General features: G+C 39.7%; 2 protein-coding genes across 3 annotated transcripts; one reads left to right on the top strand and one right to left on the bottom strand.

Annotated features, from left to right (window-relative positions):
• Positions 1–310: 310 nt before the first annotated feature.
• On the bottom strand, positions 311–1,857 carry lipt2 (lipoyl(octanoyl) transferase 2). The gene is made up of 2 exons (XM_061250177.1): positions 736–1,857; positions 311–641 (listed from the first exon to the last, which is right to left on the bottom strand). Exons 1-2 carry the CDS (start codon positions 1,178–1,180, stop codon positions 376–378), a joined length of 711 nt encoding a protein of 236 aa, XP_061106161.1. The 5' UTR covers positions 1,181–1,857; the 3' UTR covers positions 311–375.
• A 4,687-nt stretch (positions 1,858–6,544) lies between these two features.
• pold3 (polymerase (DNA-directed), delta 3, accessory subunit) lies at positions 6,545–13,924 on the top strand. 2 transcript variants are annotated; one of them, XM_061249187.1, is made up of 12 exons: positions 6,545–6,782; positions 7,473–7,528; positions 7,669–7,771; positions 7,990–8,029; positions 8,748–8,880; positions 9,304–9,571; positions 10,090–10,162; positions 10,280–10,460; positions 11,331–11,437; positions 12,015–12,106; positions 12,465–12,543; positions 13,427–13,924. In XM_061249187.1, exons 1-12 carry the CDS (start codon positions 6,726–6,728, stop codon positions 13,627–13,629), a joined length of 1,392 nt encoding a protein of 463 aa, XP_061105171.1. In that variant the 5' UTR covers positions 6,545–6,725; the 3' UTR covers positions 13,630–13,924. The 2 variants fall into 2 exon arrangements, with proteins under 2 accessions (XP_061105171.1, XP_061105169.1); XM_061249185.1 differs by having other exon boundaries at positions 11,328–11,437.
• Positions 13,925–14,186: the final 262 nt, after the last annotated feature.

Here is a 14,186-nt window from a genome sequence, read left to right as displayed (position 1 = left end):
ACCACAGAACTGCATTACAAAGTTAATCCATATTTCACAGCTTGGAATTGCCGTTCCAGTTGTCATGCAGTTATGTTGTCTGGGCTGCAATTGACCCAGAAACGTCCTGAGATTTCCGCCATTAGATGGCAGCACACAACAAGAAAGTGAAATGAACAAATCAGTTTATGGATCAAAATCAATCTATTATGTGAATCTGATTAAAATGAGATACAATGAATAATTCAGTTTATACATTGTTTCGCATTTTCTTTTCTTTTTACACTGTTTCCTATTCACACTCTTCTTGCACTGAAAATGTATTTTCATAACAATGCATAAAAATAAATAAATAAATTTTCAATTTACAAAGTAGCTAGATTGGTAGCTATGTATCTATAGCCTAACTGGGCTGTCATTGACAATGATATTGTTAATGTCTCCATCTTCAAATGTCAAACTGCAGTTAAATTGTTCAGCAAACGTTTCCAGTAGAGGTGGGATGGCTTCAGGAACAGTAACTTCTCGTCCGAGTTCTTGGCTTAGGGAAGTGACTCCTTTGCCCACAATCCCACATGGCACAATATTGTCAAACCACCGCATATCTGTGTTGCAGTTCAGTGCCAAGCCGTGAGACGTGATGTACATTCGGCAGTTGATTCCTGAAAGAAAAACATAGGAAACTTGTATTGACCGAAAGGGTCAAATAGCAATAACCTGTTTCTGTTACTACTGCATTCAACCGTTTATGCTTACCCAGAGCACAAATCTTGTTCTCTCCTACCCACACTCCAGTGTCCGGGGATGTGGACGCTTTGATCCCAAACTTACGACACAAACCGATGACGGTCCTTTCCAGTTCACAAACGTACCACCGGACACTCTTTTTAAAGCAGCCCAGATTTAGAATGGGATAACACACCAACTGTCCAGGCCCATGGAACGTTATGAGTCCTCCGCGATTAGTACGGAAGAATTCTGCCCCCAGGTTCTTCAGTCTGAGTTCTTCCTCTGCAGAATACAACTTCTGTCGTATTCCAATGGTGTAGACTGGCTCGTGCTCGCACAGCAGCAAGATATTCGCAAGCTCGGATGAAGTATCCAAACGTTGCCTGACACATCGCTGTTGGATCTGTAAAGCACGGCCGTAGGAGATCCGGCCCAAGTTGACAACCTTGACTGTAGCTTTCGCCAGGGTCATTTTATATCGATAATCTTAGGTTTACGGAAGGACGTATGTAAACTGTAGTTTGCTCCAAATTATCCACAGTATTCGAAGATTGATCTAGCACTTTACTCAAGCCAATTGTTTTCGGATAAAGCCAAGAGTGTGCCAGAAAATAATTGTGTTGGGTCTCCAAATGTTAAGTAACATAACAGACTCCTGGTTGGGTTACATCTGGACTTCACTCTGAGCAAGACGTCCTTGTGAACACGTGCCTCCTGCCTTGGTTGTTGAAATTTCGCCTCGGTCTTGCATCGTAAATGTTTTCTTCTGTGTAAAAACCACCTCGATTTGCAATCGTTGTCCAGTGATACAGGACAATTAGCATGAACAGTGCTAGGCCAATGGTATTTACAAAGACCATCAATCCTTCAGCTTCACTCATTCGGGGAATGGAAAAAACGTATTTAGTACAGTGGAAATAGGGAACCACTGGATAGTTGTGTTTGTTTTGAACTTACGAAAATATGCACAGCCCATGACACGCCAATTTAAATACGAGTCGTAGTCAAATTAATTCCGCCATGACTGTAGTGAAAATGTAACCTATTTATGCCTTACATGCTGTTTATGTGACATTGAGATAACTTTAAAACATGACTTTACTCATGTGCCAAGGGTGGTATGTTTTCATGTCAGCGCCGCCATGTTGGTTTATTCTTCTTCTTATACGATTTCCGGGAGTTCGGACTCTAGGAGGCTTTACTGCCCTCGGCTGGTCGATTAAAAAACAACGGAACACATCCTTGTCTGATACATATCCGTACTGTATGTACATTCGAATTTCATACAAAATCGACAACTTTCCTTTCGATTAGGTGCTTTCTTTGTGTCTCGACAGAGCAGAGTGAATATGAATAAACTCCTTATTCTTGAATAATTTTGAATAACATATTCCTCTCTTTCCTATATTTCTTACATGTTATGATGTCTCAGGCATGTCACACTCACATAACCCATTTGTGTGTTTCCCTACCATCTTTGGATAGCGTGGTCCTATACAAATGAAACTGCGAAAATCATTACTAAAGCAACTACCAATACATTGATATTAAGTAAATACCCTAACTTCTATGTAAGTGAATACATAACATTCATTTATTTATTTTCATGGGAATCATAAATATATCATATATGTGGCTAGTGGAAAGTTACAGTGCAGTCTGTAAGTATTTGGACAGCAGCACAATTTCTGTTCTTTTGGCTCTGCACTCCAGCACATTGCATTTCAAATGAAAAAATTAATTTGACGATAAATTGCATAGTTTCACTTTTAATTTGAGGGTAATTACATCCATATCCACCTGAATACTGGGTCCTTTCCATTGCCAAAATTAGCCAGTCCTGCTCTTTTCCGAAAATAGGATATGGCAGAAAAAGCCCTTTGCCATTATATTTTCCCTTCTAGTACAGAATAATGTGGGCTTGAAATTGTGAAAAGATGCAAAATCGCATTTTCCATCCAAGGGCACATATGAGGACAAGCTAATTCAATTATCTTAATTAACTTCAGTACAGTTTCAGACTTCAGGGTCCAGTTTCAGACTTCTTCCAGATTTAACATATCTTTGGAAGAGTTCAACCATTATAAGTATTACTCATAAAGTAAATTTGATACTCGTGGTTTTCACACTGTCTGACCTCTGTATGTGCAGCCAACTGTGTCATTTATTTAAATTAGCTTTTCATCAGTCATGTTTGTAATGAATACAAATAGCAGGATGGCTATACATAGCTAATTTTGTTCCAGTCCACAAAATCCAGTTAGGTAGCAAATTATTACAGTCAGATGTTTTGAATTGGACATATGTGCTTCAAGTTAAATATTTAATTGAGAGGAAATAGTAATAATGAAAATTGCTGTTAGCTATCCAGTTTTTAATTATACAATATGTTAATGTTGATGTAATTGGCTTCCTAGCTGTTCCATCTGGTATATAGTGTATAGTGTCCATACAGTGTTATGTTGCCACAATGTCCATGCATTATCATTTCACCAAAATGTGTGACTTTTTTCAGACACTTGAAAATGCCTTATGTGCAACTTTGGCCTATGAGCAAACTTTCCAAAATATTTCTATTTCAGGTCTTGTTTGTGACAAACATAATTGAGGTAGCAAACACAAATTGTACTGTTAAAATGAACACTTTTTATTTGTTAGTACAGTACACTCAGAATTTTGCTTGTAGTCGCTATTTGCTATTTTTACCTAACCCACCAAGTGCCTACATGTTTACCACACAATCTAGATTTTCTAGACTGTTCGGTTATAAATTGTATATGTATATTTTCAGTTGGCACAGCAATGATAGGTAGGTACTCCATTTCTAAAAATGCATCAAACAGTCTGCCATCCCATAGATTTGTCTCTTGGGCCAATGGAAAAGCCAGGGAAAAAAAGTCTCAGTGGAACAATTACGCACTCCCCCTCCCAAGGTAATTGCTGTCATGAGGGGGAGCATGTGTTTGAGATCAGGTGAAACAAATTTCTCAGCTTGGTGGTTCGTGGCAATGGCATGTATACTCCTGACGCATGACAAGGGCCCACCGTGAATGCCCTAGGCTGTTGTAATTGCGCTAAATGTAATTAGGCACAATGTTCCAATTCTGCTCCTCATGTAATTCAATTTTGAGCTTCTTCGTTTTACACAATGACCAACCCTAAGTCCACCCCTCCTACTCCTCGTCTTAAAAACAACATGTAATGCCAGAGCAAAACTATTACAAAGCAGCAACTACACCAGAGTATCAACTCTACTGGTCTCTGGCCACCATGAAACATCCAAATATACTGGTTTTGGTGCTAGTGGTATTTTTGTCTGCATCCTGTGAGTCTCAATACATTACTTAGCATTTGTCTACTACCAGTTGTCAACAAGGTCGAGAGCAGCTGTCATGTTACTGAGATTGTGGCTCTCGGATTCTCAGAGAGATTTTTTTGTTAATATGCTTTTCTGCTGTTATGAGAGCTAAGGATTGAAAGCGGGTGTAGTAATGGGTTTTTGTGTTGATTGAAGGGGAGATGAAGGAGGCTTCAGCTGCATCGTTCCCCTGGAGCTGTGCCAGTTTCAGCGGAGTCTGTCGCCCGATGTGCCTGCCCTCAGAAATGCACTTTGGACCTTTTGGCTGTGGAAAAGGATTTCTGTGAGTATACAATACTAACACAGTATATTTCTGTGTATTTGTATATCTGTGTGCGTTTGTGTGCGCGCGCATAATATATAAAAAAATGATTGGTGTAATTAGCTTATTTAAGCCTTGCTTTGGTCATGAACTCATTGTATCATTTAAATGTAAATTTACGTAAAGCAGTTGCTGTTATCCAGGAAAAAAGTAGTAGCGCAAAATAAGCATTTGGTTTGTTAAACCTCCTAGCATGGCAATGAAAATAGGGGATAACAGTGAAAAGTTTTATGCAGTCTGCATTTTAAATATCTGCATTTAACTTTTCTTGAAAGGGTTCTATGATTTGCTTACCCTATACCTTGCAAGCAAAATTTAAAGCTAATGTTCACTGTCAGCCAAACTGGCAATACATAATGTTAAGCAAACGACTCAAAGTTTCAATTCAACAACAGCAATTACATCTTCTACCTCAACTGCAGTCTGGACTGCATCAAATAGCCAGACAATCAATACGGTTGAAGACTGGGTAGACATGGTCCTACTGCTAGAATCAAATTCCAATTAATATTAGAATTTAATATATTTATAGCCATCAGCCAATTTAAAAATAATTGGTTAATTGTTTTTTAATTAGTTTAATTATATAATATATTCACACACACACACACACACACACACACACACGCACACACATGCACACACATACACGCATACATGATTGTGTTTAAATGTTTTATTTCATGTATTTCAGCATATTCATTTATATACATATTTCTCTTTCTCTTTCAGATGCTGTGTGTCTCATTTTCGACAAAAACTATAGAACCCCTTGGCCCAGATGCACTGACCCATCCTTTGGACATCACCATGTGATTTCAGTTATAATCAATATGTTATACATTTACATTTGTGTTATTTATAGTTCTGCGCAAAACTGCTGACCCAAATGTTGTGTGTACTTCAGATCGATCTTGGTAGCCTATTCCTTTAGCTGTAGTTCTGCTGTAGCTCTAGCTAAGCAGTCTCTTAATGTCTTGTCTTGTGTAACACATGATATTCTGAACAAAGCAAAGCAATCAATATACTGTATGATTGCTTTTTGCCATTTTTGTATAACAAATATATATAGTTCTTCTTAAAATGTATGTGGCATTTGAACAAAGTAATAAAACACTGAATGATTTGTGCATGGGAAAGTACTTGCAATTAATACAACATTATGTGAAGTGACATGAAATAAATGTAATATAAACTCTAAGGACTTGCGAGAAGTGCAGTTTTATTATTAGCTGAGAAAATGTTTGTAACACGGAAGTGAAGGACATTACACAAACATGCATCAAGATTTCATAAAACAATTAAGGGGGAAAGAGAGTGTCTTAAACAGCAACATTAGATGTACATTGTTCCATGTTACCAATACATTATTTCATTATGTAATTTCATTATTTCAACTTCAAACAATCCATGTATAGAATTCACTGATGTGATCAGTTGTATGACAGCTACACAACACACTTTTAAACAGCACTGCAGCAACTGAAAAATTGTTTTCCAGCTGACCGGAGGAGACTACTGTGCGAAAAGAACTTTTGTGACATACGTCATAATCACAACATTTTCAAATTAAACAAAAATGAGTCATATAAGTGAAACAACTTGTTTTAGAGGAACTTTAAACATGTCTATAGCTACTACTTATTTGGGTTAAAAAGAAAACAGGGTACCAGTTAAACACGCAATGCATGGATTAGTTTGTATCCAAGGTCTGTGTTTACAAACAATGTTTTAGCAATGAATATATGACAGTTTAATACTTTTACACAAATTTGTTGGTAAATCAGCATTACTAAATAACTAATAGTTCATTAACTATTGTATTAAACTAAGAAGTAGAGTATGATTGACTAACAGACAACTTCAATAATTAAGATCAAGGGTGGCAAGTTCTGGATGGTGCAACAGCAGGGTGCTGTGACTGCCTGCAATGCCATACCATAGCAATGCACATAATAGCCTTGTGCACCATGAATAATTAGTAATGAGGCTGCACAGATTTCTATACATATAGCAACAACTATGGAAAACATACAGTTAAACAAGAGTGCGTGCATGTAGTCTGTAAAAAAAAGTGCTGTGGCGCACTGGCGCGGTCTGGGACGTAACATATCATTTGATCCCTTCGAGTATCCGTAGATGCAGTAAACCATGCACTTTGACCCTAAGATAGGACCCGGAGGAAATGTGCGGCACTCATTCCCGCCTGAAAAGCACTACACAGGCAAATAACTTGGACCACTGGGACGTTAGTCTACTCTGTGCAATCGAGTTAGCGACAAGCTAAGCAAGCTTGCCAGCTGTTGAAGTCAGTTGTTATTTAATCAAATTTTCATTATGGACGACCTCTATTTAGACAATATTGACGAATTCGTCCACGATCATAACAAAATCGTAAGTGCACGTTCTGTTTGAAATCCTGTTTCTGTCAGCATCCCTTGCAGCAAGGGATTGCTCAGTTGTTGGTTCGACAACTGAGCTAATGTTAGCTAGTTCCATCAATCTTACGATTAGTCCACAGGTAATGGTAACTAATAGTTTTGTCATTGTCAGCAAAGTAACATGATCTTAATAGGTAGCTTGCACTAGCCTAACCAAAGTTAACCCAATGTTGTTTATAACATCAATCTAGTTACCTATATTTTTGATAGCTGGATGTAGTCGTAGCCAGTGTAGCGTTGACATTAGCTGGCTGATAATGTTTTTTTTAGAAGCACTGTAACTTTAGCTAACTAGCCTACGGTTATCTGTCATTTACGTCAGCTAGCCTTGTCTACAACACTGGATTTAATTTCTGTTTACTAATATTGAAACTTAACGCTATCATGCAAATATTCTGATCACATATGTGGGTTAACAGAACCAGTATGTTTATTAACTAGTTCGCTGTCAACTAGTGTTTTCCACCTGTGTGCAGCCAACGTGTTTGCCGTTGCTAACTTGGTAGATGCTGTCAGTTTGTTAACTTACCATGCAATTTGTTTTTGGTTACCTAGCTAGCTATGTTAGCTACGATATCTAACGTTATCCCGTGGTCTAAACAACAATTCCCCAACATTGTCTTGCTATTGTTTGTGGTTGCAGGTGACCTACAAATGGCTGAGCCTTACACTTGGAGTCCATGTCAACCAGGCCAAACAGTGAGATATTCTTTGATTATGTAGTCATGACCAACAGTTTAGCTAGCTAACAGTCATTTGTATAACGTTGCAGCTACTCTTTCCATAGGATGTGCCATAACAATATGACAGTATTATCACATCCTAATTTTCTGTTCTAGGATGCTGTTTCATTACTTGGACCAGAAGAGAAAGGACAGCTCTGGGTCTCGACTTCATGCAACTTATCTCGTGTCTGGCAAGTGTTTGGAGAATGGCATTATGGTGAGAGGCCCGTGTTTTCAACACTTTATTTAGATAACTTTTTGCATTACCTCATCACATGGCAAAATATATTGCAATTTTTTGTGTTTGTCGTGATTGTTTGTCCACCTACCTTGATCTCAGGGGTTCCCACTCCTTTTTATAATTAGATTATTCTTATGATTCATATGCAGGGCATTATGGAGATGTTTCGATTGTTTTCTTTCTTTTCTCTTTAGGGTCACAAGGTGGCAGTAGTGAGAGAAGATCAGCTAGAAGGTGAGCAGAATTGTTAAAAATGTTTTGTTATACTTTTTCCATCTTCCAAACCTTAAAGCTTTTGGCTAATGCAACCAAGAAATGTAGAGTGGAACATTTTCTATTCCACTTCTATTGCCACTTTTCTTATGGGTCATTTTAATAACTTGACACTGCCCATCGCCCCCCACTTTAAAAATGCTGCACTCCTCTAATAAAAAAATGAAAAAATTGCATAACATTTAACAGAGGTTTCATATAATTTCCTTCCATTTAATCCTGTTGTAACATTTACTTTTTATATTCAAAGCAGCATTTTGTACATCACAAAAACATGTACATAAATCTATAAATTTGGTAGTTTTAAAATGAGTTTTAAACTCAATATTCACAAATCTGTTGTCAGGTAATACTGATTCACTCCCTATTTCTACCACAGCACATTAATTCAAATGAGTCTAATCTTAACTGATCCACAATTCAAAGTCCTGTAGATGTATTGAACCATTTTCAGACTATTTTAGGACTTATGCTAATGCAAAGTGTTGTATTCTGTGGTCCCTGTACATTTTTATATGACACTGGAATATGCATGTGGTTGTATCATAGCTGTATGGTATGCTAATACAGGCGTTTTGTTTCTGATCATTAAAATATCAAGAATGGTGTTACATGGTCACAGAAGATACATCTGTGTCAAACACACATTGCACATTTTGAAATCTTGATCGTTGCCCAGATGTGAAGTCTAAGATGGAGGCGACGGCCAGCGTTCACGTCTACAGCATCCAGAAAGCCGTGCTGAAGGACAGCGGACCTCTCTACAGCACAGACTATGATGCCGTGAAGGAGAATCTGAAAAACTGCAGCAAGTATGATCAAGCTGCCACTTCTCTGTTGTTGTTAAGTTCAGATATGCACAGCAACGCAAAAATTGTATGTGGCTGTGTGCGACCTAGTCAAGATTAATTCTTAATTTAGAAATTAATGCGACAAAAATGGGCACGGGGATATTTTGTAAAAAAAAATGTTATGCCGTTTTGAGACATAAACAAAAACCATTGGTTGAAGTAATGCATGGTGTTCTGTGGAGTGATTTGTAGACCTTCAAAATTCCTTGTCAGGATGACATGATTCATAGGGTTCTTGCTTCCAGGTGGGACATGTAATGTGTGTGGGGCAGGGGACGGTGTTATTTATTTATTCATTATATTGACCAGCACAAATTAAGTACAAGTGTCTGTGTCTGTGTCTGTGTCTGTGTCTGTGTCTGTGTCTGTGTCTGTGGATGGCAGGTACAGTGCTATTCGCTGCAGCAGTGCTGTCCCCATGTCAGCTGTAGAGGTGCAGCGGGCCCAGGAGAAGGCACAGGCCCCACCACCACCAGCAGCAGCAGCAACAGAAAGCAGCAGATCTGCTCTCAACGGCCACGCCCCTCAAGCCTCCAAACCAGCCGCAAAGCAGCCCAAAGGCATCATGGGAATGTTTGCCAGCAAGAGCTCTCCAAAAACACAGGAGTGCAGCAAAGAGGTTAAAACAGAGGTGGAGGAGGACACTGGCACGGTATGTGTGTGTGTACACTGCAGTCTGGACAGTTTGGGTTGATCTTGTCGGATCTTTTTTTGACTGAAGCAAGTTAAATGGGTGGCTTTCTGAGTTACTGTGGCAATACTTGTTTTGGGCCATTCCATCCTCCAGCTCCAGGAGGTTGCACTACAGCACATCTTGGATTTTTTATTCCATTTTCTGTGTGTTGGTACTATAGACAGTGTTAGAGAACTCAACATTGCATATTTTACATCTCATCATTGTCTACCAACACACAGAAAAATACAAAATCCAAGAGGTCCTGTGGTGCAACCTCTTGGAGTTGGTATGGATTGGCCCTTTTTCCATTACTTTCGATTGAGCCAGGCTATTTTTGTGTGCAATGAAGGATCTTTTTGGTATTTGGAGTAGTTTCTCATGACCGGACAACTTTACACTGGCAGGTATAGGGCAGAGGTACAGTAAAGCAAGAAACTGCACTTAAATGATGTGTTTGAGTAATTGTGTTGCCACGATTTGCATTATTACTGTAGGTGGGGACATCGAAAAGTAAGCCCAGCCCCAAGATGAATGCCATGAATCATTTTTTTGGGAAAGCAACAACAAGTGGGTATTTCTAATCCTCATCTGTGCATTTAAAGCTTGTTCTCTGTCTCAAGCTTGTTTTTCCAAAAAAACCTCCAAATGTATCGCGCTTAGTTTAACATGTTTCTGCTTACAAAGGCAAACCGAAGCCCAGTACTGAGTCTTCCGACCGAGTCATAAAAGAAGAAGTGGGAGGGCCACAGACGTCCTCTTCGGCCAATGAGAAGCCGTCGGTCTCGCCTCCCAAAGCTCCAGTGAACGTCAAGCAGGAAAAACCCAAGAGCTCTGAACCCGAGACCAAAAAATCCAAAGACAGGAGGTACGTCAAGCCCGAGCGTGCTGGATACAATCCCAGAGTTCTCTCATCCCCAAGTTTGCCTTTATCATTGTAATTCCCTAATGCTTTGGCAAAGGTCTGCTGGCCAAAAGCTTAGTGTTATTGAAAGTGACTTGCAGTTTATCCCAGTGTGCCAAACTTGTTCTTTGTTTATATACTGTGTCTTTGTTACACCTGGGTGTATTTTGACGAGACCGCTGGATATGTCGACGCTGCCTTTACTGATAATTCTCCACATTTCCCACATTACCGTTTTAGGTACAGCAGTGCTGAATGTGTCTATTTGAATATGTTTTTTTAAAACAATGTAGTCTGCACAGACAACAGGCGCTTAATGAAAATCGACATCTGTTATCGTTTAGCAAAATAAGAACAGTGATTTGAATATGGGAGGCATTTATCTAGTTATAAATTATATCTTTTTTTGGGAAAAAGGGTTTTTTTTAACCTTTATCTTTTAACCTTCACATTTTTTAAACAACCTTACCATTTTCACTCTTGCTGCTATGATGGGAAGTAGCAGTTGCAGTTGCCATATTCCATACTCTTGCTCAGGGGTGCACAGCAAGGGCCGATCCACTTCAAGATTTTGTACCAACTTCTACTCTTGATTATTTAATTGGCTTAATGATGTGGCGTGTATATGCACCAGCTACATCTGCAGACCGCACGATTGTACTCTGCTCAAGTACAGGAGTGAACCAACATCATTTATACAGGTGTCAGAAAAATGTATTAAGGTATTTGGTTTGAACAAAAACCAGCTTGCAGACCGCCGCTCCAGGACCAGAGTTGTGCACCCCTGCTGTAGCTCCAAAATGCTTCTGAAAATGGTACTTTTTTCATCAGCAGTAAATCGAAGAGGCTGGAGCTGTCTGACAGTGAGGACGAGAGGCTGGAGAGCCAGAAGAAGAGGAGGAGGATAAAGAAGCCTCAGCTGGACAGCAGCGATGAGGAAGGTGAGGCGAGAGGCACTTTGCCTTATTTTTACAATAATTTACTTCATTTTTGTCTTCTGAGAATTCTAAATGAATTGAGCATGGGGCCTTCTGGGTGCTCCTGAGGCTTCTGGGCCTGACAGAGGGTGTCTGTGTGAAGGGAGGTCACGGGTAGGATTTTCAGAATATGAAGATGTTTTATTCATTAAATTGAACATTGTTCATAATGGAGCTTTGTTATTTAAACAAAGATTCCTAGTCCCCCTCAGCTACATTATTTCTGGAACTGTTGAGTCCACTTCTTGAGGCCAAATGACACTCTTATGATTGATTAATGCGTCGGTTGAAAGTATTTTTATTTTTATTTTTTAAATGATCATCAGGGTGAATCCACACCGCCTTGCGCCTGACTGTTCATAACACCTTTCCACACACAAGTACAAATCAATACATCTATTTCTTTCTGCAGATAACACTGATGATCTTACTCATTATTAAAACGATGGCGAAATGACTTCAATACCCTTTTGCACTGAATGGCGTTCTCCAGTTTGGGAACAGTTGCCTCTTGTTTAGTGCCCTCTCCCTCCATTACCAGTGATACCAGAGACTCCACCTTCCCGAGACGTGGAGACACCGACCCCCAGCCCGGAGAGTCACGTGAAGAAGGAAAGCGCTCCGCAGGCCGAGGTGAGCACAGAGCATCTGTACGGTCACCTTTGGCGTCATCTTCCGATTGGGAGTGTCGGTGGGAGTCGTTCGCAGTTTGTGTTTGGAACTGGTGATTACAGGGGCAGCCTAGTGTAGCTTAGTGGCTAAGGCGCTTGACCGGGACCCAGAAGGTTGGTGGTTCAAGCCCTGATGTAGCCACGATAAGATCCGCACAGCTGTTGGGCCTTTGAGAAAAGGCCCTTAACCCAGCACTGCTCCAGGGGAGATTGTCAACTGCTTAGTCGTTTCAACTGTGAGTCGCTTTGGATGAAAAGTGTCAGCTAAATAACCAATTCTAAATGATAGTTTTTAAAGATGATTTGTAAACTGCCGACAGGAAAATGTCGGTGGAAGGAGGAGGAAGAGGAGGAAGGTCCTGAAACCCCACACTTTCCTGGATGAGGAAGGCTGCATCGGTAAGTTTGACGTTTTGTCAAAAACGGGCATCATTCTTCATTCAGTCAAGAAATGCACAGTGAAATGTTGAACATTCACATTTACTGAAACAGTACAAAATGTGCTGGCCTTTTTGTGAAATTACATGCAAAATATTTACGTAGACCATGCGTACAAAATCAATTTTCCCCTCTGCAAATCAAATGTGGGATCAGGATTCACTGAGCCCATGGAATATTTCACTCCATTTGTTCCAGCTTCTATTTATGAAAGCATAATATGACTTCAGGCATTCATGTCTTTAGTGTATACCATTCCAAACCCACTATAAATTACAGTACATTAAATCTATTTTTCTTTTACCTTGAGTGCCTTTTAATGTTGTGCATACATAATTATGGCTGCAATACAGTAATATCTTTATTGTGGGTACTACTTCATTCAATTTTAGCATCTTTAGCAGCATATGTTTGTCCATTGTAAACAAGCAGTGAAAGTAGCATTGTATTGTGGTAATTATTATGTAGGGAGTTCAGGGTAGGAATGCTTCAGTCAGTTTATATGAGGCTTCAGTGGCGTTCAAAGCCATGACATCAGTTAAATAGTCACCAGTTGCCCATATGCATACAAGCAGCCTTTTGAAGAACCAGCGCCGTTTGGTGGAGCAAGTCATTAATGCCAGAAACGTTAACCTTTATTGGATTAACAGAAAATGGATCATAATTTAATTCCCTATAACATGCCGTTGCCTTCTCATAAGACTCTCCAGTCTGGAGGGAGGTCCCCAACTCTCAGGATGTCATAATTGGAACTGAGTGGTACTGTAAACATCGGAAAAGGTTAGAAAAAAAAAAGAAAAGAAACGACAGCGGAGTTTCATAACGAAGTTTGACTTTCTTGCAGTGACAGAGAAGAAGTACGAGAGCGAGTCTTACTCTGAGAGCGAGGATGACTTCAAGGCCTCCAAGCCTCCCCCCAAGGAAGCCGCTCCTGTGAAGCCCCCCGCTGGGAAGAGGAAGGAGGAGGACAAGAGGAGTCAAAAGAAAGCTGCTGCTAATAAAACCACTAAACAGGCTTCCATTATGGGATTCTTCCAGAAGAAATGAGCCCAGAGACCTCCACCAGCCTGCTGCTCGTTCTCTTCTTTCATTAGCCTGGGACTTGACACCGAGACACGATTAAACCGTTCAGGAGTTGGTCGTGTTTCAGGAACAGCACTTGGTTATTTTTCCGTTGTTTGGGGGAAATACAGGACAATCTATTTGCTTAAAAATGACTATGTTACAAATGATTTACTGTGGATTGTTGGTCAGAGGAATGATGCATTGTGTCAATCAGTGTCTACAGTCCTTGAATTTATGAAACATAAGTGCTCTGTAAATAAACTATTTTTTTCCAGTATGTGCAGGTTGAGTTACTCCTTAGTCATGACATTGTAAGCACCTGCTTTTTGTCAATTTAGCCTGCTGTGTACAACTGTCAGAGTTTGATAAGTACAGCAAGTTATGCTATGTCCAAAGCTGCACTTGTTTTTCATCTTTTTGTACCTGTGGGATACAGATTTCTTGAACTGCAGCCTTGGGGATGAATTCAACTATAATTTTGTTACATTTTATGCACTTTATGCACCAAATAAGGCACTGAGCTTCCCTGTCAGTCAGAA

This window comes from Conger conger, chromosome 7, assembly GCF_963514075.1.
Source record: "Conger conger chromosome 7, fConCon1.1, whole genome shotgun sequence".
NCBI classification, from domain to species: Eukaryota; Metazoa; Chordata; class Actinopteri; order Anguilliformes; family Congridae; genus Conger; species Conger conger.
This window is presented reverse-complemented; position numbering and strand designations above follow the sequence as displayed.